General features: G+C 36.2%; 2 protein-coding genes and 1 pseudogene across 6 annotated transcripts; all 3 read left to right on the plus strand.

Annotated features, from left to right (window-relative positions):
- Window positions 1-1,617: 1,617 nt before the first annotated feature.
- LOC121749047 (diacylglycerol kinase 1-like) lies at window positions 1,618-9,155 on the plus strand. 5 transcript variants are annotated; one of them, XR_006039620.1, is made up of 10 exons: window positions 1,618-1,904; window positions 2,434-3,890; window positions 4,682-5,048; window positions 5,191-5,267; window positions 6,417-6,536; window positions 6,795-6,959; window positions 7,552-7,689; window positions 7,994-8,222; window positions 8,366-8,511; window positions 8,781-9,155. XR_006039620.1 is itself a non-coding variant. In XM_042143666.1 (8 exons), the coding sequence occupies exons 2-8, from the start codon at window positions 2,712-2,714 to the stop codon at window positions 8,141-8,143; spliced, it is 2,196 nt and encodes a 731-aa protein (XP_041999600.1). In that variant the 5' UTR covers window positions 1,618-1,904; window positions 2,434-2,711; the 3' UTR covers window positions 8,144-9,155. The 5 variants fall into 5 exon arrangements, 1 of the variants encoding a protein (XP_041999600.1); XR_006039619.1 differs by having other exon boundaries at window positions 7,994-8,511; window positions 8,773-9,155; XR_006039618.1 differs by having other exon boundaries at window positions 7,994-8,511.
- A 1,337-nt stretch (window positions 9,156-10,492) lies between these two features.
- Window positions 10,493-11,519, plus strand: LOC121746829 (annotated as a pseudogene).
- Window positions 11,520-13,225: 1,706 nt separating this feature from the next.
- LOC121746948 (plant intracellular Ras-group-related LRR protein 7-like) lies at window positions 13,226-17,249 on the plus strand. Its single transcript, XM_042140914.1, has 9 exons — window positions 13,226-13,507; window positions 13,926-13,995; window positions 14,204-14,250; window positions 14,437-14,545; window positions 14,679-14,764; window positions 14,889-14,979; window positions 15,499-15,584; window positions 16,719-16,805; window positions 16,879-17,249. The coding sequence occupies exons 1-9, from the start codon at window positions 13,409-13,411 to the stop codon at window positions 16,987-16,989; spliced, it is 786 nt and encodes a 261-aa protein (XP_041996848.1). The 5' UTR covers window positions 13,226-13,408; the 3' UTR covers window positions 16,990-17,249.
- The last annotated feature ends 4,510 nt before the right edge of the window (window positions 17,250-21,759 follow it).

Below are 21,759 nucleotides of genomic sequence, written 5' to 3' on the forward strand. Positions count from 1 at the left end.
GGTTCGCTGGCCTGCCGCACGTCTTCACGAAGGTCGGCCACTTCGGGTAGATGCTGTCGGCGAGATAGTACCCCATTTTATACCGCCGGTTGTTGGCGACGAAGTTGATGGCCGGCGCTTTACCATCCAAAACTTCGGTAAAGAGGTCGGACTGTTAGAGCACGTTTACGTCGTTGTTCGAGCCAGGGACCCCGAAGTACGCGTGCCAGATCCAAAGTCGGTAGTCGGCAACGGCCTCGAGTACAACGGTTGGGTGGGTGCCTTTGTGGCCGCTCGTGTAGGAACCCCTCCAAGCCACCGGGCAATTCTTCCATTGCCAGTGCATGCAATCGACAGTGCCAAGCATCCCGGGGAATCCGTGCACTTGTTCGTGCAGGTTGAGGAGGAACTGACAATCCTCCGTGGTTGGCCTCCGGAGAAATTCGTCACTGAAGGCTGCCCGGACGCCTCTGCAGAAGTTGAGCAAGCACAAGCGCCCGGTGCTGTCTCCGATGTGCAGGTATTCGTCGAATATGTCGGCCGTTTGTCCAGTCGCAAACTGCCGGATGGCTGCAGTACATTTCTGCAGCGTCGTGTGGCTGGGACGACCGACCGGGTCGAACCCTTCTCGGAAGAACTCCTCCCTGGCCGCCAAAGTATTCGCTATGTGGAGAAATAGCGGTTTCCGCATGCGGAAACGGCGACGGAAATAGGTATCTCCCCAAATCGGGTTATCGCAGAAGTAGTCGCGTACTAACCGTGCGACGGCTTCCTCCCGGTTCCGATTGATGTGCTTCCGGGAGCGTCGTGGGGGTGGTGCGGCTTCCTCCGCCTCTCGTCGTCGATCTTCTTCGAGTGATTGTTCCATTAATTGACGCATTTGCTCAAAAGGATCCATTTGTTTGAGTTGATTGAAGATGGAAATTGGAGTGATAGAGAGGATTTGAGAGGAATAGATGTGTGTTTGTGTTTGAAATGAGTATGAAATAGAATTATTTATAGAGTAAAAAAACTAAAAAAATTTAAAAATGAAAATAAAAATTTAACGGTAATATTACCTTTTGAAAAAAAAATTAATTAAAAATCGATTTTTTTAAAAAAAATGAATTATTGCGTCATCAGTGACGACGCCCACTCGCGGGCCAGCGAGTGGGCGTCACGCACGCATGGGGACGTGCCACGTGTCCCTGGCGCGTGACGAGCCATCTCGTCTCGTGTCTCGCCGAGACGAGCTACGCGACGAGACGGGCGCGAGATAGAGACGAGATGGGCGCTGCAATGCGTCTCGCGGGGGTCTCGTCTCTCCGAGACGAGACGCGAGCCCGGCGCGAGACGCGTTGTGGATGGTCTAAGTAGCACGTAATTTTATAAAATTTTATTTTGTGTGTTTTCGTGGCTCATATTTCTAGATGAACTAAATTTCGGCCAAAATTTGCGAAGGTACAACAAAATTTTATAGAAATAAGAAAAATTGAAAAATCATTACGTGACCATTCAACGGCAACAGGCAGTCAAAAGCAGGGAGTCTGGGATTATGACTAACCGACTGCTCCCATACATAAGGGCCCCACGTCCCACACTTTAACGCTCTTTTTTTACGCCACGTGTCTTCTAGATTCCGTTTCCAATGAACCCCTCTCTCGCTAAACGATGATCAGTGGGAATCTCGATTCTACAGAATCTCCAAAAAGGAAAAAAGATTTTGAACCAAAAATCATTCGCGAAAACATTTTGATATAGATTTCCCAAAACGCATGTAATTTCGCCAGAAATAACACGTTCAATCCCGCACAGAATCACGAGCTAAGGAACAACAAATATCGCCTTTTATTCCTTTTCTCCGTCGCGTGATTTATTCCATTTTTCGCGGGATAAGATAAGCATTGCCTCGCTCTTCGTAGGGTTTCGCCGCTGTTGATCTCTTCGTGAGTTTTCCCTTTCTATTCGCATTTACCTTTTATGAGGAGATTGCAACATTTATGTAGATTTTGTTTTTGTTGGTTGCTTAACGGTGAAGAAAAGTACGTCGATTTTGTTGATTTGTTTTGCTGTTGGAGATTGAGTTTTTGCAACTGTGCGCAAATTTACTCCGGTGTTTCATGTGGTTGCCATGATTGACTGTTTGTTTTGGATAATGTTAGTAGTTGATAAGCTGGTGGTACTTGTTTTAGCAAACTATTTCGATTAATTATTGATTTTCCGTTGGCGATAGCCTTGGTGCATCAGAATTTGCAGAATGTTATTTTTCGAGATTAGTAGTGAAGTGCATTGCCTCATGACCTAAATAAAATTTTACTAAGATTTAAGAATAAAAGGTGTTTTCATCCACCTGATTCGTTTTCCTATAGATTCCAAAGTTTTAGTATTACATGGGTCCGTGCAATCTGTGTGTTTAGGAGTGTCATTTGATCTTGTTTGGTTCAACTTTTGAAGTTATTTATTTCATTCTCACAGATAAGGAGCTTGGCAAGAAGAGGTTAAATGATAGACCAATGCATGAATGTAGATGAGTCATTTTTCAGGCAAGTAAGGTTTCAGATAAGCTGAAACTTTCTGGAAGAGTGCATTGGAGTCATTCGATAGTATCACAGAGGTGATTGTTTCAATTGAATATACAATCACATTGGGATGTAGAATCTGGCGTATGTGACCTCAATGGGTTCTGAAGTTGACAGCCTGGATATGGATGAGCTAGTTTTCTTGAGTATGTGTGAGCAGACAGTTAGAGAATTATGCTAGACATGGATGACTTGGATTTTGATGCTTTTCTCCCCGGCTGGATAAATCCAGCTGAAATGGCAGAATCTCATCTGTTTATTGTGTCTTGCTTCATTGCTGGTTTGGTGGGAATATTAACTATTTTTTATACAGCTTTCCAGTGGAGAAGAAACATCAATTTAACTTGGATGAGAGCCATAGCCAGGTCAAAGAAAAACCCAAAAACTAGGCACAAGGTTGCCATGGCTCCTCATACTTGGGCTTTGGAATCTCTAACTCGAGGGAAAAGCTTAAACTGCTGTGTTTGTTTAAAGTCTGTCTCACCATCCCAAACTTACAGCCATATGGTAGGTTCAGATAGTTTTATTCACCGATGCAGCATATGTGGTGCAGCATCCCACTTGGGCTGTTCCTCTAATGCCCACAAGGACTGTAAGTGTGTGTCGATGTTTGGTTACGAACACATGATGCATCAATGGGCAGTGCGGTGGACCGAGGCAACAGATCAACCTGATGAATCATCATTCTGTTGCTACTGTGAAGAGCCATGCAGTGGTACTTTTCTTGAGGGATCCCCAATATGGTGTTGCTTATGGTGTCAGCGATTGGTGCATGTTGACTGCCATGGTAGTTTGTTTAATGACACGGGGGATGTTTGTGATTTGGGCCCTTACAGAAGGCTTATACTATCACCTCTATATGTTAAACAATTTAATAGGACTTATTCTGGTGGATTTCTGAGTTCCATCACCCAAGGAGCCAATGAGATTGCATCTTCCATGCGTGCTACCATAAGAAGTCAAAGTATGAAATATAAGCATGGAGTTGAGATCTCAAATGATACTGGTAATGGTAGTAATATGAGTGACACCTCCACGGAGATTCCTATGGAGACAGGTCAGATGGTGAATGGTTCTCATAGAATTGAAGAAAACCAAAACGGTCGTACAAATGCTGAGGTGGTGGACCAACATGGAGAAGCTAAAAACATGGAAAAGGGTCCTATTTTGAGAAGAAGCGTATCTATTAATCAAAAGGAGGAGAGTCAGTTAGGAGGCTTGAGACAAAAGTACGAATTAAATGATCTGCCGCCAGAGGCAAGGCCCTTACTTGTGTTCATCAACAAAAAGAGTGGAGCTCAACGAGGAAATTCACTCAAGCAGAGACTGAATATTCTACTGAATCCTGTACAGGTCAGAGTTGTTTAGGCTGTATCATCTAATCTAGGCTTCATTTAACCTAAGATGCATTAAAAGTTTAGAACAAGTTTTGAGTGTCTGAAAATAAACTTGTATCTGTATATCTTGGGAAAATGGATGCAATGATGATAGTTGCATGATTGCATCCCACCAATTACAGATAAATCATATTTGTCCATGGTAAATACTAAATACCAAGTTTTACCTTTTGGGTTACAAGCTTTAATATTTATTTCTATGTGCTTTTTCATCCCCTCTAAATAGTTTAGTGAAACTCATTATGGAAGTGAGATTGGAAATTAAGAGCTGCATAGAAAGGACTAGCTGCACCATCTATGCTTATGAATATGCTATTCATTAATCAATTTGTGGTGATTAGGGCTAGAATGTGGTTGGAAGAATCATATGAAAAAGGAAACATCTGTCAAGACGAACATTCAAGTAGGGTAGTAGGCTTTCTAAAATCTCTCAAGCAGTGGTGGTTTAAGACTAGAATACCTATTCTAATCTGGTCCTGATAGTTCATTGAATGCAAATGTGCACATATATGAAGTTGTTCATATATGCAGATATATGTCTTGATTGTTGTTTTGACTACATGTATTATATGTTGTGTATGTGTGTAAGTGATTTTTTTTATTTCTCCTTTCTTTTGTGGGGGTGGATGTGCTCCTTGCATGTCCTCACAGATTAATCTTTTTCTCTTTACTTTATTGAAATGTGTTTCAATATTCCTAAATGAATTGCTATGTCGTTTGGTTCCTTAATTAATTTTTTCACTTTAGGTTTTCGAATTAAGCTCAACACAAGGCCCAGAAGCTGGACTCGACTTGTTTAGGAAGATGCCTCATTTCCGAATTCTTGTTTGTGGAGGAGATGGTACTGTTGGCTGGGTACTGAATGCAATAGACAAGCAAAACTTTGTTTCTCCTCCACCAGTGGCCATTCTTCCTGCCGGGACTGGAAATGATATGGCTCGAGTACTTTCTTGGGGAGCTGGCCTAGGTTCAGTTGAGAGGCAAGGAGGTCTGTACACGTTATTGGATCACATTGAACATGCTGCTGTTACCATGCTTGATAGATGGAAGGTATCAATCTCGAGCCAGCACAGGAAACCACTCCATTCTCCTAAATTCATGAACAACTATCTTGGTATACTTCCCATCAAACTTGTTGGCCATATTTAGTTTGTTCGTTATTAACTTCTCTCGCCAACCTTGCACCAATTTTTACTCGGATAATTTTGTACAAAAAAATATGTGCCGTACCTCATTAACAATTGCTGCTTTTGTAGGGGTTGGATGCGATGCAAAAGTTGCTTTGGAAATCCATAATATGAGAGAAGAGAACCCTGATAAGTTCTACAACCAGGTAGGTGCCATTAGTTTGTACTATAGAGGATGGTCACATCTTCTGGAAATAAAGTCATCAAGCTGGTTGCTCCCTCCGTCCCTTTATAGCTGAGTCATTTCCATTTTTGGCAAAAAGAAATACATTTCTTCTCTCTTCATCTCTTTGTCTTTTTCCTTTCTACTTTATTCTTCATTTACTTAACTCACTCAAAATATTTTTTCTTAAATCCCGTGCCGAAAAGAAATGCCTCTACTATAGAGGGACAGAGGGAGTAATTTTTAGAAAATACATTTGATGGTACATTCAAATGAACAGAATGCTTTATGTTTTATTTTTTCTAAAACATTGTATTTGTCAATAGCCATAAAACCTCTATCTTTCTGGAAATTACTGGCAAAGGGAAGAATGAGTGTCTTATTATTGATATTACATTCTTGGCTTGATGATGCATGATAGCATTCTCTGTTCCCTGTTCTTTGACATCTTTGTTGAAGGGAAGCTGTAGGTTACTTAAGTTTCAAGACCGTCTCATTTTAAAATTCAGTCACAAAATGACATACGTATATGTCCATAAATTGCTGTCATTCAGTCTCAAACAAATTTGATCATTCACTTTGGTTGGTTCACCTATAGCAAAAAATATTCGGAGCTTAGAGCACCTAGTAGACTTCTCTATATTATAATGTGCAGCTAATGAAAAATATTTGGAGTTACTTCTTCCATTGTTTAATATTTAATGATTTTATGTTCATTTGGGCTTCATGATGTGGGTTTGTTTTTCTTTGGTACATCACGTTTTATTTAAAGATATTAGTTATCTATGACTTGAAACTCGCTTTTGCTAATTCATGTTTGAATTAGAAATCAGATTATGTACTTAGATATGAAGCTAAATGTTCTTTGTCGAACTCGCGTCAATGTCTGGGTACTTATCTATTTGCTTGTAGTTGAAAAAGTTCATAATATTTACCTAATTGAAAATGCCTTTTATTACTCAAGGACCAAGGTACTGATGCACTACTGTCCTTGTACTTAGCAAACATGAGAGTCATTAAGTGTATTTGTGCTGCACGTGCATATTTTCCATTGCTGGTCAAGGCCCTATCATTGGCTAAAGTCCTTTGTTCATAAAATATTTTTCAAGCTCAAATAACTTGTTTCTTGCAGTTTATGAATAAGGTTCTTTATGCAAGAGAAGGTGCCAGAAGTATAATGGATAGGAGATTTGCCGACTTCCCCTGGCAAGTTCGGGTTGAGGTGGATGGTGTCAAGGTTGAGGTTCCCAAGGTCAGTGCAACATAGTTATGTATACCTTATATATATATTTTTCCTTGAAACTTCAATCTAAATGTGTTCTGGCTTTCCACAAAACTCTTTTGCAGTTTTACCTTAAGTTTACCTTTTGCTTTAACTTATCAACTCCTATGTTTTTTTGCGAATCTAAGTTGTTTTTTCTTTCTGCTAAACCTATGTAAAATAGTTGTATTTCAACCAAACCAATGCAGCATTCTTATTTGAAATGTTTTGTTGCTTCATTGATTTTAGGACGCGGAGGGTGTCCTTGTAGCTAATATTGGGAGTTATATGGGTGGTGTCGACCTATGGCAGAATGAAGATGAGAACTATGATAACTTTGATCCTCAATCTATGCATGACAGAGTGCTTGAGGTAGTAAGCATTTCAGGGACATGGCATCTTGGAAAGCTGCAGGCATGTCAAACTCCTTTTCCCTGTGAGATAATGATGACACTCTGAAACTCTTTTATTGCATGAGTTTTCGGTTTAAAAAATACACTCTGCAATTTAGTTGAAGATTAGATTGAACTAGATGGTCTCATCTGAAGGATCTGAAACATCATTTGAAGAATATATGATATCAGTGTCACATGTTTTCTAAGAAAAATTTATATGTCAATACTTCCTTAGTAAAGTATTTAGCTTGAGCTCTTGAATGGATCATGCTTTGATCAAAATGACGTCTTAGGGTGCTTTGCATTTGAGATTTTGGGTCAATGATTTACAGCCCAGAGCAAATAATTTCTTACTCTGAATTTGATAATTTCTTTATAAGCGTTGTAATAAAGTATAGCTTTTTCTAGCATCATATTTAATTACTCGGTACCGAGTCAACAGAAAATGGTAGCACAAAATTGTTTCCTGGAATAAAAAATGTTTAAGTCAGAAATGCCATGTTAAGGTTTAATCATATTCTCTTTCTTTAGAAAAGGTGAAGCATTTGCAACTTCGATTGCGGCTGACCAATAATCTGTCGTATTGTTTTATCATGGGGTGTCTTGGACAGGTTGGCCTATCCCGAGCTCGCAGGCTTGCACAGGGGCAGTCAATTAAGATTCAGATTTTTGCTGGCTTGCCGGTTCAAATAGATGGAGAGCCATGGTTCCAACCGCCTTGTTCATTAACCATTACACATCACGGACAGGTCTTGCTCCACCTCTTCTTACTCCCTCCTCCACCAGAATCTCTCCTATTCATAGGATGAAAGTTCAGCCATGCTTAAATTTGCATGAAAATAATTTTTAGGGAAAAATTCAATGAAAACAGTTTTCTGTATAAAACTAATTTGTTGTTCCTCAAATCATCTTATCTCTTACTTTTTTGTCTCTTATGAATTATTCAGAATGATATTATGGTGTTTGTACCTATTTTCAAACATCAAGAGGTGTAGCTTTTAGTCATGTAATGTGGTTCTGATGTTTAATCTGGGGGAATTTTCTAACTAACAGGCCTTTATGTTGAAAAGAGCTGCAGAAGAACCTCTCGGCCATGCAGCTGCAATTATTGCTGATGTCCTTGAGAATGCTGAAACGAGTCATGTCATCAATGCATCACAAAAAAGGGCACTGCTCCAAGAAATGGCTCTGAAGCTTTCTTGAGTTATCGTTTACAATAGCTATAACCATGTCTATTGATGTACTAAAATGAACAGTCTGTCTCACTGCCTTGTTTTTACAGGTGATCTGTATTTATTGTTTAGTGTTTACAAGAAAAAGAAGAATGCTGCTAACCAGACCTTACTATATGCAAACAGCAATTTTTTAGCAGCAATGCCGATATGGGATGTTGAATTTTTCTCTTTTGCTTCTAACATGTCCTAGGTATGATTGTGTATATGACACGTTCTTAGATCTAAACCGCCAACAGCTTCAGGTTGAGTCAATAGCCAGAGGCAGGATCTTACTGGAAGATTTATACCGGTGGATAACAATTGAAAAGCTAGAGCAACTTATTGTCAACTCAAAAGGTAATTTTGCTTTAATGAGCTAATTTTGGTCTCTTTACAATGTTTGTCATCTGGCACACAGATAAGCTTGCATAGTGATTCTAGTTGTTTTATGAAAAGCATATGCATCTGAAAGTTGCCTGTGGGACTGATGCTCTCTCACTAACCTGCACTTGAACTTGTTCCAGTGCCTCGGAACAAATCCTCTTCTCTCCACAACTTCCATTTGATTTTCAATTGTTCTTCGATGTCTTGGAATTATCTTTGTATTTCTGGTCTAAGCAATGCAGGTGGAAAGGGGACTTGAGGTGAAACGAACGAGGAGTCCAGTGGCCGTTTGAGACACGGAAAGCACAGTTGAGCTTGTCTGGTGATTGGTTTAAGTTTGCAGGAGTCGAGTAGGTTGCTACCGTCATGCTTTGGGCCGATATTGTATACGGTTTGGTGAATTGAATCCCATCTGAGGCCAGTCTTGGGTGCAAATATTTTGCCCTGTTTCTCCTGTTTTACTATTTGTTGGTGAAGTGTGGTTTGATTCGTTTTCGAAATAGTAAAAAAAATACTACTACTAGTATACTTCATGTACTTTCCCAATTATCCACATCTTCATGTGTTCAAAATCAATTCTTTTTATGAAGATATATACACGTAGACATTTTATTTTTGATGTGTGTATATAATAAGAATATACGAATATATTTTGCCTTCAAGCCAAGTTGTTTTTAATAAGAATACAGATTCATTAAAATGCAATTTTTGGGTTGCATAATTATTGTTAGTTGTTTGCCTTTGAGCTCACTCAACTGCCTGTACAAACCAACCAATCACGTTTTGTTTCTGAATTCTCAAGTTTCCGAGACCATAAATCGTGATTTACAACCGCTATATTTTAATTAATCCTTTTTTGGTGCAACGCTACTTTTTTCATGAATATGCAACAACTTTTCGAATGATTACTTCTTTTATTTGTTTAAAAAAAACAATTACTACTACTGTTGGATCATATCTATGATAGTGATGATCGTAATTATTTTATTCCCTAACAAGATAAGATAATAGTAATAGGCAATTTTTCTAGTTTCTCGTTTGAGTTTATGAAATTGCATTTAAATCTTATTGATGCGAGATGGCATACCTTTATAATTTTATGAGTTACAAATCCTAAATACTACTTAGTATATTTCAATTGCTTAATGTGGGTTTATTTCCCATTTTTGTCCATAACATGTAATGATAAAATGCAAGATTTAGTCATGTACTACTGTAAATCTTTTTGGTTTTGAGAAAATATCCCATGAATAATTTTGACAGTTGACATTAGCATTAAGTGTTTATGACCATTAAATGTGCATTCGAAGTAAAACTTGGGTAAGAAAAGCTGTTTAAAATTGAAAGCCACACAGTTCCATAAAATTATATGCCGTTTTATTTCTCAAATTGCAAGAAATCTTGCTTTTGTCATTTTGCTTAGTTTGTTAGTGTTGTTTTATGTGTCTTCTCAGATCTTGGCCTACTCCCATTACTATATATACATATTTCTTTTCACAAACTTATAGCTCCAATTTTGCATTCTCTCTCTTATTCTTACTCTCATTTCTCTCCCAGTTGAGGTCAGTTCTTTGCTCTAAATCACTTTAATTTTAATTTCAAAAGAATTGTGAGTTTTGGTCTCTATTTTTCTAGGATTTCTTGTTATTTCCATTGATTGTGACAAATTTCCAGTTTCCCCCAATTTCTTGACTTTATTGTCCTTGATTTTCACTTGAAAATAGTTGCTTAATTAAGAGAAAAAAGAGAAAATAGATTGTTTTGATTGAAGAATTGGTTGTTATAGTCATGTACATTGAATGGGATTTTATTTTATTTTATGAATAATGATGCTTATATTATAGACTTAATAGTGTAAAAATATTATGTGTATTGTCAATGGGAATATGAGGAATAAATATTGATAGAAAGAATCAAAATTGTGTAGGTTGGAGTTTCTGCATTGCTGTGAAAGATGGTGAAGATCTGCTGCATCGGTGCCCGGCTACGTCGGCGGCCCAACGATGGCGGTGATCGCGGTGAAGTGCCCGTCGATCGAGGTGGCGGTGGTGGACATCTCCGTTAGCCGGATCCAAGCTTGGAACAGCGAGGTGCTCCCCATCTACGAGCCAGGGCTGGATGAAGTGGTCAAGCAATGCAGGGGAAAAAACCTCTTCTTCAGCACCGATGTCGAGCGCCACGTGGCCGAAGCCGACATCGTCTTCGTCTCAGTCAACACGCCGACGAAGACACGCGGCTTGGGCGCTGGCAAGGCGGCTGACCTCACCTACTGGGAGAGCGCCGCACGTATGAATTGATCGCGGACGTCTCGAAATCGGACAAGATTGTCGTCGAGAAGTCAACGGTCCCGGTCAAGACGGCTGAGGCCATCGAGAGGATCCTTACTCATAATAGTAAAGGGATTAAGTACCAGATTCTATCTAACCCGGAGTTCCTGGCTGAGGGGACCGCGATTCTCGATTTGTTTAACCCCGACCGCATCCTCATCGGAGGTCGGGAGACCTCTGATGGGAGAAAGGCGGTCGAGACATTGAAGTCCGTCTACGCGCATTGGGTCCCGGAGGATAGGATCCTCTGCACCAACCTGTGGTCGGCTGAGCTGTCAAAGCTGGCCGCCAACGCATTCCTAGCGCAAAGGATCTCCTCTGTTAACGCCAGGTCAGCTCTCTCTGTGAGGCCACAGGAGCTGATGTGGCGCAAGTGGCCAACGCCGGTTCGACCAGTGAACCGATTGAACCAGTGAACCAGTAACGACGTCGGTTCGCTTGCCGGTCTGGTTTTTAAAACATTGGTTTATAGTCTACTTCAGTGGAAAGCCTCTGGATCCATGGCTCAAGGATATGCCTGCTGTGGCTTAAGTTTGGGTTAAATAGTAATGTTTCTGTTTGTTTTTATTTTTCAAGGCTTTTCTGTCTCATTCCTAATGTTGCATTTGCAGTTTCATGAATATGAATAAAACTTCTATTTTTGTTTTTGGACTACATTTTTTGAATTATGATTAACATAGGTAACAACAACCATCAATTAACCAAGACAAAACAATGGAAAATGTGTATGAGCTCTCATTCATTTACGAAGAAAGACACTTCTTAGTTCTTAGGGCATGAATAACCCCGTCCCCATTTCCGGCTCCAAGTCCCCTCCACGTCATCATTCCCCTACAGTTGCGGCCCAGGCCCCAACTGCTCTAACCCTGCAGGCCGCAACCCGGGCTGCAACTAATAAATGACACTATTCACAACTCCAACTTATTTTCCTCGTAAAATAGAATACGTTGAGCAATTATAACATGAGAAATTTATTTTTAATACAAAAATAATAAATTATAAACTAAAAAATATACAAAAAATGCAAAAAAAATAAAAAAAATATTAAAATTCTGCAAAACACGTCCCCCTCTCCATCTCCTTCTTCTTCTTAAAAATGCAAAAAAAAATTAAAAAAATTAAAATTGATGAAAAAAATGTCGCCCCTCTCCATCTCCTTCTTCCTCTTCCTCCTTCTTCCCCTTCTCCCCCTTCTTCTACTTAAAAATGCAAAAAAAAAAAAATTTAAAATTAATGAACAGTAGCGGCCCGGCTCGTCGCTCCGGAAGCTCCAACGCGCGCCCAAACCGGGCCGCGGGACGGTCACCAGGCCGGGAACGCAGCCCCAGGACCGGCCTGGGCCGTGACGCCTCCTCCTCCAACGCGCAGGACGGGCCGGGACTCGCTATTTGCGGCCCAGCTCGTCGCGTTATTCATGCTCTTAGGACCACATTTATGGTCAACTATTATTATTAGAGCAATGCAAACATAAGGGTTTTTTTTGTTAACTTTTAAAATTTTAATTTAATAAAACAACATTTAAATGTAAAAACTCCTACGTTTAGTTAACAATAGTTAAAGTTACCAAATAAAATTTTTATTTATCTGAATGAGATAATTATTAGTATGGGTAAAACTAATAATTAGTATAGATAAAATTAAGAGCTAATTAGTCGTAAATCCACCAATTATTAGTGAATTACAGATTATCACAGTCTTTAAAATCAGAGTATAAATACATACAAAATTTACTACGGATTGAAATAAAACTGAAACTGATTTGGCAATTGGCACCAAAATTGACGATGTGGCATCAAAATAGATGCATAGTGAGTCCAATAATTAAAGCAAAGTTAATAATAAAAAATGATAGGAGTATTAAATTTTTAGTTTATGGGCATTTTGGAATACAATAAAATTTATATATTTGGACACCAATTTCGAAGATCTACAATCAGTTAATTATAAATCAAAGATTATGAATAAAAGTTAGGGTCATTTTTTTATTAAATTATGATACTTTTAATTTATTTTAAAATTAGTACTATTAAACTTTGATTTAAATCATTTTGATACTTAACTCAAATTTATTAATTGTTTTATTTTAAATAGCAATTAAACTATCACATAATCCTTTTTGTTTAAGTTACTAAATAAATTATTTATCATGCCATTTATTAAAACAATATATGTATATTAAATTGATCTAAACAAAAATAAATTATTTATCATGCCATTATGAATCTCGACTTATTTTTTAAGTAAAAATGAGAATCGAGACATTAATCACGAACGGATTCGATATCAAATGAGGACTCTAATCGAGGACGAAAGAGTAAAAATAAAAATGGAGTAGTAATATAAATTGGGAATCGCAACAGTAAGACAAAAGGCAGTCAAGAATCATACGCGCTTTCTTGTTCAAAGTCTACCCAATTTTCCCTCTCCTCTCGTCATCGATCATCACTCACAAATATACATCTCCGAGAAAAAAAATACAAATTCTCTGGAAATCTGTTCGTGTTTTGATCGGTGAAGGAGGGGAAAATCCAGCTCAGTTTTGAATGGGGTGCTGCACCAGCAAGAGCGCTGATTCCAAGGCCAGCCGCACCGCTCGCTGGCGCTCCACCGGAATAGTTGCCTTGCGCGACTCCAAATTGAAGGCATAAACTTCTCTCTTTTCAATACTGATGGATTATGTTGAATAATTTCGTCAGGAAGTAGAGTTATTATTGCTCTGAAAATGAATTTTGTTGTGGAATTTAATTTACCAGTTTTAGATACGATGTTTGATTGTTTAGACTCAAGTGTGTAGCTGGAATTGCTCTTGCTGTTTGTGAGAAAAATGTCTGTTTGATATTACTAGATTTTGAGCACTGAATAGCGTTTGTTTGTGTTGATAATTTGGTGGCGGTGTTGTATTTTTTGGATGTAAGTAGCAGGGTTTGGGAACGATGTTTGGATGAATTTAGAGGGTTTTGTTTGTGCTGCTTGAGACCTTTATCGATATGCGACAAATGTATGGATATTTCTGTTGATGCTGATTAGATTGCCCTTTTTTTGGATTTTTGTTTATAATAGACATTTCCAGATGAAGTTCTTGATTTGGAAAGATCAGTCCGCACGCTTGATTTGACGAACAACAAATTAGGTAACGATTGCTCTCAAAATCTGGAGCATGTGATTGCGATTATTTAGATTAGTGTTTTTTCGGTTACTTGAGCTTGGATTGATGCATCTCATTAGCCCCAATGGATAATAAAAGCATCTAATCGTTAGCAAGAACTTATATGCACATTTTACACTTACTAGGTCTATAACACATTTATTGACTAATATATTTCCGTGTGCTTTGGCAGTTGATGTGCCAACGGAGATAAACAAACTGATAAACTTGCAGCGGCTGGTGAGAATTTATTGCTTCCTTTTATTTTAGAACGTGCTTGCTGTTATTTGAAAGAATTTGATATGGTCCATGTGGTTATAGTTTGCATAGAGAGGGTATGGATGTTATTCTGATAATTTAGTTTAATGATTATATGCATGTCTTAATTTTGGTTAATGGGTCTGATTGAACAATCTTTTGTTATAGGTTTTAACAGAAAATGTTATTGAGCGTCTGCCAATGAACTTGGGGAAGCTTCAATATCTAAAAGTTATGGCACTGGATGGAAATCGGATCACCACATTGCCTGATGAATGTAAGTCTCTTTTATCTAGAGATGAGAGAGTAGGAGTTTAATAAAGTTTGTCATCATTGTCCAAATTGAAAAGGATTGTGTACATTAGATTTTTCTTGACTCTTCTTTTGATAAAATAAGATTTAATTTTCAGTTGGTCAATTGGTGAAACTGGAGAAGCTATCAATATCCCGAAATTTGTTACTAAACTTGCCTGAAACTATTGGGAGCTTGCGGAATGTGAGTATCTTAATATTTACGTAGAGCCTTAAGGAGTGCGCACATGTTATTTCATGTGTCAAATATATGCTGGGTATTCGATAAGTTTATTCAAACAATTTGTGCGAACTTTTTGACTTTGCAGTTGATGCTGTTAGATGTGTCAAACAATAAGATAAAGTTTCTTCCTGAATCCATTGGTAGTTGCTTTTCTTTGGAGGAAATTCAAGCTAATGGTACTTCATCTCTATCTAGATTATTTGTATCAGTCATGCAATGTTATTTTTCCTTTTAAACTCTCATTTGCGTAATTACAAATTCTCGCTCTCTCTTTACTCTCTTGTTCATATATTTGTATCTTGTTGGTATTATTTTACTGATTGTCACTGAAGATATCCATAGACTAGCTTTCATATTGAAATTTGTGTTACTGAATCGAAGCAGCAAGTATAGGTAAGGGTGTATCTTTTGAGAAAACTTTTTTAAAGGATCACCGGGCCAATGAAATCCCAATAAAAACTAACATATGTAAGGCAAAAATATGTTTCTAAATTCCAACCAATAAATTACTGTTCAACGGATAGCATAGTAATTAAACAATACGCTGATCATTTTAATCATATGCTATCATACTGTCATCCCATTCCATAAGGCTAACTAGCTTTGACTTACAATCAACTATAAATTGTTGTTTGTCATATTGGAAGTGGCTTTTGGCCTTTTCTGTTTTGACACGATTCTAATATTTTCTGCAGAAAATTCTATTGAAGAGCTCCCATTGTCAGTTTGCAATCTTGTTCATCTAAAGTCACTCTGTTTGGATAATAACAAAGTGAAGCAGGTTTAACTCTGTTGGACTTCATATTCATTTTATGCTGGCTATTCTTTCAAAAATAATTTGCTTACCTCAATTGTTTGTTTACATGCCATTCTTGGACATATTCCCGTATTGTGTGTAAGAGTGCTTTGGATTTTGCATTGGTATCCTCTATAGACTATAAAAATTCACATATAATCAAAGATGAAGTACAATCCAAATTGACGTTTGTAACTCTATAATAATGTACAAAATCGTCAATTTCATGAAAGTACTATGGAGTTGTAGGGAGAGAATTCATTTTAGATTGAATTTCTGGAAGCAAATAATGATTGAAGACTGGGAATTCATACTAGGTAATCTTACTTTTTCGCTTTCCGGGATCATACCAGCTCCTGTTGCAAGTCTTAGTCTTTTCTGTCAAGTCCACCTTTAAGTATTTGTTTGACCTTCAGGTTTTGGGTTTCCACTTTGCTGGTATCATATATTTTTAAGAAGTTGAAATAGGTACTTCATCGCACTTTTTAGGATTACTCGTGATTCCTCAGAAAGTCATGAAATGGAGATGAACTGTACTGGTTACTGTTGAAAAATACGGTGTCCAATTTTGAGTTTATGATGTCTAGCTAAGAAAACAAAATTTAAACTGTTTGGTTTAGGTGGATATGTTTCCTTATCAGATTGATTACATTGCCTTCTGTTTCAAATTTGTATCGACTGCTCTGTAGTTCTTACTATATTTCTGTGGTAATATACTTATTGATATATGATTGCCACTTGGTGGACCTTTCCATGTTCTTTAAGGATATTCTCCAGTAGATAAAAAGATAAGCATCAATGCATCTAGTCTCAAGTGGAATGTTTTCTTTTGTATGATTTTTCATGCTTTTTGTTATGAAGATTCTTGCGATACTTCCCATCCCTCACCTGCCTGTCCTCACCTTCATATATCACAGAGCCTATCCTCTACAGTTCGATTATGAAGAAGAGTTTTAGTGTTGTTGACATTAATTTTATGCATTTGTCTCCTATAATTGCATTTTGTTTCTGCCACACTATTGGCATTATTACATCGTGTTTAAAATGTTGTTTGGACTCGTCCACTTCGGGTTTCTTCAGTCAGAACCGAACTCATGAATATGCGTCTGTCGCATGCAGATACCTCCAAACTTGCTGAAAGATTGCAAAAGCCTGCAGAATATATCCCTCCACGGCAACCCCATTTCTATGGATGATTTTCAACAGGTAAGATAATTATAGTAATAACATTGACATCACCTATGTCCTATGTTCTAAACACATTATATACCATATGCAGATGGAAGGCTTTGGAGATTTTGAAGGACGGAGGAAAAGGAAGTTCGACAAACTGATAGATTCGAACGTGATGATAAACTCCAAAGGCCTCGATGAGGGCGTTGATCTATGAGATGCTTGCTACTTCTGCTGCAAATATTGTTAGGCTTCTAGATTCTTGCAGTTGCCTGATTTTCTGATGTACCATTATTTATGAGGTAACTGGCTCTCCATTTTCCCTATGTTTCAAGATGTATAGTGGTTTGATTGGGTTTATTTGCAGTGGAAGGTTTGCTAGCAAATAAATGTAAATGGCGTTTTTGTCCTTGCCACTTGGCAATTATGTACCTGATTCTGCAAACATTTTATAAATGCATCGAATAAATTGTTGTATATAAAGGGCAGATGAGTCATATTGCACATCCTTTTTGCCTTCTCCGCTCACATAGTTATGTTTTATAGTGTAGTGATTTACAGTAATTCATAAAATAGGAAAGATATGTGTCTTGTGGGACAGAGATGTACTTCTAATTTTAGAAACGTTGTTTTTCTCTCAATGTGAGATTTTTATGCTTTATTAATAATATATTACTTAATTTTCTTTTCCATCTCTTTTACTTTATCAATAAAATTCATATCCAACTAAAAATGTATACTTTTGTGGGACAGGAAGAAATAAGTTGCATGGGGTGTGATGTAAATGCGTTTAGAAAATGAAAGTGGCCAATAAAAGGGCAGAGGCACCATTACAAAGATGCATTCTCCACATATTTAGTCAACTCAACACACTACCCATAAAATCTTTTTTAAGATTTCAATTTTTCTTAAATATAGAAAATTTGTTACGTTTCTTTTCATCATCATGAAATTGTGGATCACCACTCCTCCATGAAACCAAATAGGTGATAGTTAGTTCATATAATTAAAAACAAAATGCCACATTATTGTTCAAATCTATATATAATAATATTAATAATTTCGTTACAGATTTATAGTGCTAGGATATAGATTATGCCACATCTAACCAATCTTGATTGGCCTACCTTCACATAAAACTGTCAAATTCTCCACAAATTTCACTATTAAATTATAATAATACTTTTAATAACTTGCATCAATCAGATGACACACATAACACATACATATATGCAAGCAAGCAAAAATTGAGTTAGTTTAGTGAAAGAGATAGTGCTGATTGCTTGTTTTTTATAAATGGAAAAAGTTTAATATATTTTTTTAAAATTTCAACATTGACCATTTTGAGTGTTGGTTAAGCATATAAAGCTGAGTAGTTGTTCTCTAACACACCAATAAAGGAAGCCATTAACTTTAGTTTACCATCCCAATGAATGTGGGCACACATAATTTTTGGGTTTTTTATTTTCTTTTTTTGCTAGTGTTAGTATTAGTAATTTAGTTCATATAATTAAAAAATATGCCGCATTATTAATTTACTATTATCTTTATTATTAAAAAAATATTATTCTAACCATTGGCAAAATCCTACATTTTAAGTAGTAAAATGTTAGATCCAAACTTAAAAGGTTAATACCAATAACTGTCTCTTGAGGGAACATCTTTTTTGGTCCACGAATTTTGCCAAAGTATCATTTTAGGTTCGTGAACTTTGAAAATATCATTTGAGGTCCACCAACTATAGATTAATATCATTTGAAGTACTTTTTACTATTTTCAAATTTTTTTGGACGAGAATACTCTCAATACCTTAAAGTGTATATATTTTTAATAAATTTATCATATACTCATATTTTTTAATAAATATCTTTACGATATATTTTGGACAAATTTTCTAAATATAATTTGACCTTAAATATTATCACTTAATTTTGTGACATGCAAGTAAAATTGCTTCTTCAATTTTTTATATTATTTTTTTAAAAAATTGAATAAAGAACTTTTCTTTAATAATAAAAAAATTGAATAAAGATCTTTTCTTGCATATCACAAAATTAAATGATAATATTGAAGGTCAAATTATATTTAGAAAATATGTCAAAAATATATTGTAAAGATATTTATTAAAAAATGAGTATGTGATAAATTTATTAAAAATATACACCATTTAAGGTATTGAGGGTATTTTCGTCCAAAAACACTTGGAAATAGTAAAAAGTACTTCAAATGATATTAACTCATAGTTGGTGGACCTTAAATGATATTTTCAAAGTTCACGGACCTAAAATGATACTTTGGTAAAGTTTGTGGACCAAAAAAGATGTTCCCTCCTGTCTGTTTATAGGTCAATAATATAAAGTCATATTTTGAAAAGACAGATTTGCCCCTATGTGGTATTATCTCCTTTTTCTCATTTTGTCACATGACATTTTGATTGTGATGTAGATAACCTAATGTTGTGGTCCTCAAAGTTGGGTGAAAGCTGTTTGTGACTCACTCTTAAAAAAATAAAAAGAAGAAGAATTTTTGTCATACTATATATTGCTCCTACTATTTCTAGCCCACTCCTCTAACATGTTGTCTCCATAGAATTTATTTCAATTGTGATTCGTAATCAACACATTAGTTAAATTTCTTGAAATTTTTTCAATATCTTGAAAATTGAGAAGAAAAGGAAAATATACATATAAATGTGTTTACACATTTTGTTTAGTTAGAAAACATTGGTCTATTTCATACATAAATCCTAAAATGGACTGCTCATCTACTCTGAAACCACATATATGTGGTGTTTATTCTGCACTTCTAAAGTGTGCATACTGCAACTTCATATTTGGAAAAATAGAAATTTAAAAAAATCAAATTAAAGCATTAAGCCCCTAAACTGAAAATTAGTTCTTTAATTAATTGCTTTCTAAACCAAGATTCCATAAACCAATCACTAGAAATAAATTGTTGGAAAAATTATATGCACCACACACAATGTGCATGCACATGCTTCTTGCTCAAAAGAAATCAACCAAAAATGTTCGAGAAATAATATAATATTTGGGGAAGTTTACTAGTAATCACACTCAATAATTTCATCATAAAACCATCTTAATTCTATATACAAAAAGGAGAAAAAGATTGGCAGCATGTAGACAAAGTACAGCTAAATCTTGGAATAAAATGTTGGGTAAAGATGAGGATATCATAAAAGAGAAAAATATAATACTCTAATTAAGCGATTTTTGCAATGAGACAGTAGTAATTAAATATAGCCGGCCGTAAAGACCGGCAATTAATGCAGCAACGGCGGAGCAATTCATTCAGCTAATTTCCCAACTAATATTCACTATTTACTTTTAATTTTATTTCTTCTGATACTAATTAAATTCAAATTGATCCCACTAAGTAAAAATTTCGAATGGAAAAGACAAGCTTTGTTTTAAGGACCTACAAAACTGGAAACACCCTTTTTTTTCAAAGAGAGAATATATAATTCACATTTCATTTGATGGTCAGAAGTAACTTAAAAATTTAGTGAGAATTCAAAAAAATCAGAGTATAGTGGTTGTTCGGTTTGTTAGACAAAATAATCATGAGATGTATTCTTGTGAAATAATTATGACTAATTATCACATGATTATCTATATAAGATTGAGTTGTGAAATTCAATCTCGTGAATCCAACGCAATACATATTTATCCCAAGATATAATTTTGCAAATTGAATAGTCCAATAATGTATAGAATAATATAGAAGTTTCAACGAAAGTTTATTACTACTATTGATCCACACTAGTCACATCAATATTAACAATCAATACTAGTGATTAATAGCATCAACTAACGATTATACAAATGTCGATGTAAATTTGCTATTATACTTTACAATATCAAAGTATCGAAACTGACTTATGTTCGCTTATATTGGAACAATCTCGAATCGTGCTAATCCAACTGTAATAGCATTAATTAGTTATAAAGATTACTTACATAAAATAGTAGCAAGTTTTGCCCTTCACCAAAAACACACACACATACACACACAATGCGAACAAAAAATCATTCAAAGATCGTTGTCCATTGGCACAATTCCGAAAAGGATAAAAAACATTATAGAATAGAATAAATCATTTTAAAAAAATATATAAATAAAAAAAATACTATGCACACTCGCACATCCGAAGAGCGGGCATAACAAGCTCAGGTTGGTCGTCGAAGGGAACTTGGAGTGGCGCCCGAGCCTCTTTCCCTATGCGGAGTCCCTCCATGACCCCCGCAACACGTTCCTCACCGACCCCCTTCGATCGGACCATTGCTCTCAATGAGTTAGAGCTATGCTTGAAATCCAAACCAAAATGATTCAACAAATAAAATTAGATGAGTGAAGTGGCAAGCTTTGTTGACAGATGACAATTAAAAAATGGAGCCCACCCACATTGTGCAAAACTACATCAAAGCACATAGTATAAAAATAGTCCAACAGAATAACTTCCAAAGACAAAAACTCGAATTTCCCATCTCTCATTAGCCACTCTAACCCTCTCTTTACAACCAAGACAAAGAAAAGAATACCTTTTCCTATTATTATTATTGTTTATAACTTATTATAACATACTTAAATTTCAAATTCCCAAGTCCATGTAATTGTTGTAGAATCATACTAATACACCATGTATAATTTGATAGTAATTGTAACTATAATTCATACTATCAAGAGAGATAAAACCAATGATAATGTTGAAATTTTGTATTAATTAATCTCATTAAAAAAAAGTTGTCTCTTGTTTAATGGTAGAAGTAGTAGTGGTGTAGTGGCTCATTGATCACCATCATTTCAGATTTGATATATTCTTCAACTCTCAACTACCCTATAGCTACTTCTACTTCTAGTAAGAGCAACAAAGCCATATATGAAGAGAGAGAGGTTGCTTAGTTGCTCACTAGCTCACTTTCTTTTTCTTTTCTTGCTCATCACAAATTTCATGCCAATTTAGAAC

This window comes from Salvia splendens, chromosome 9 (genome assembly GCF_004379255.2).
Source record: "Salvia splendens isolate huo1 chromosome 9, SspV2, whole genome shotgun sequence".
In the NCBI taxonomy this organism is placed as follows: domain Eukaryota; kingdom Viridiplantae; phylum Streptophyta; class Magnoliopsida; order Lamiales; family Lamiaceae; genus Salvia; species Salvia splendens.

Bases quoted from the DNA above. Each gene is read 5' to 3' on its own strand.
- LOC121749047 (XM_042143666.1), top strand. From the start codon at position 2,712: ATGCTAGACATGGATGACTTGGATTTTGATGCTTTTCTCCCCGGCTGG. The intron at 5,268-6,416 runs GTAGGTGCCATT...TGTTTCTTGCAG, and splicing joins CTGATAAGTTCTACAACCAG to TTTATGAATAAGGTTCTTTA. The intron at 6,537-6,794 runs GTCAGTGCAACA...CATTGATTTTAG, and splicing joins TCAAGGTTGAGGTTCCCAAG to GACGCGGAGGGTGTCCTTGT.
- LOC121746948 (XM_042140914.1), top strand. From the start codon at position 13,409: ATGGGGTGCTGCACCAGCAAGAGCGCTGATTCCAAGGCCAGCCGCACC. The intron at 13,996-14,203 runs GTAACGATTGCT...GTGCTTTGGCAG, and splicing joins TTTGACGAACAACAAATTAG to TTGATGTGCCAACGGAGATA. The intron at 14,765-14,888 runs GTGAGTATCTTA...TTGACTTTGCAG, and splicing joins CTATTGGGAGCTTGCGGAAT to TTGATGCTGTTAGATGTGTC.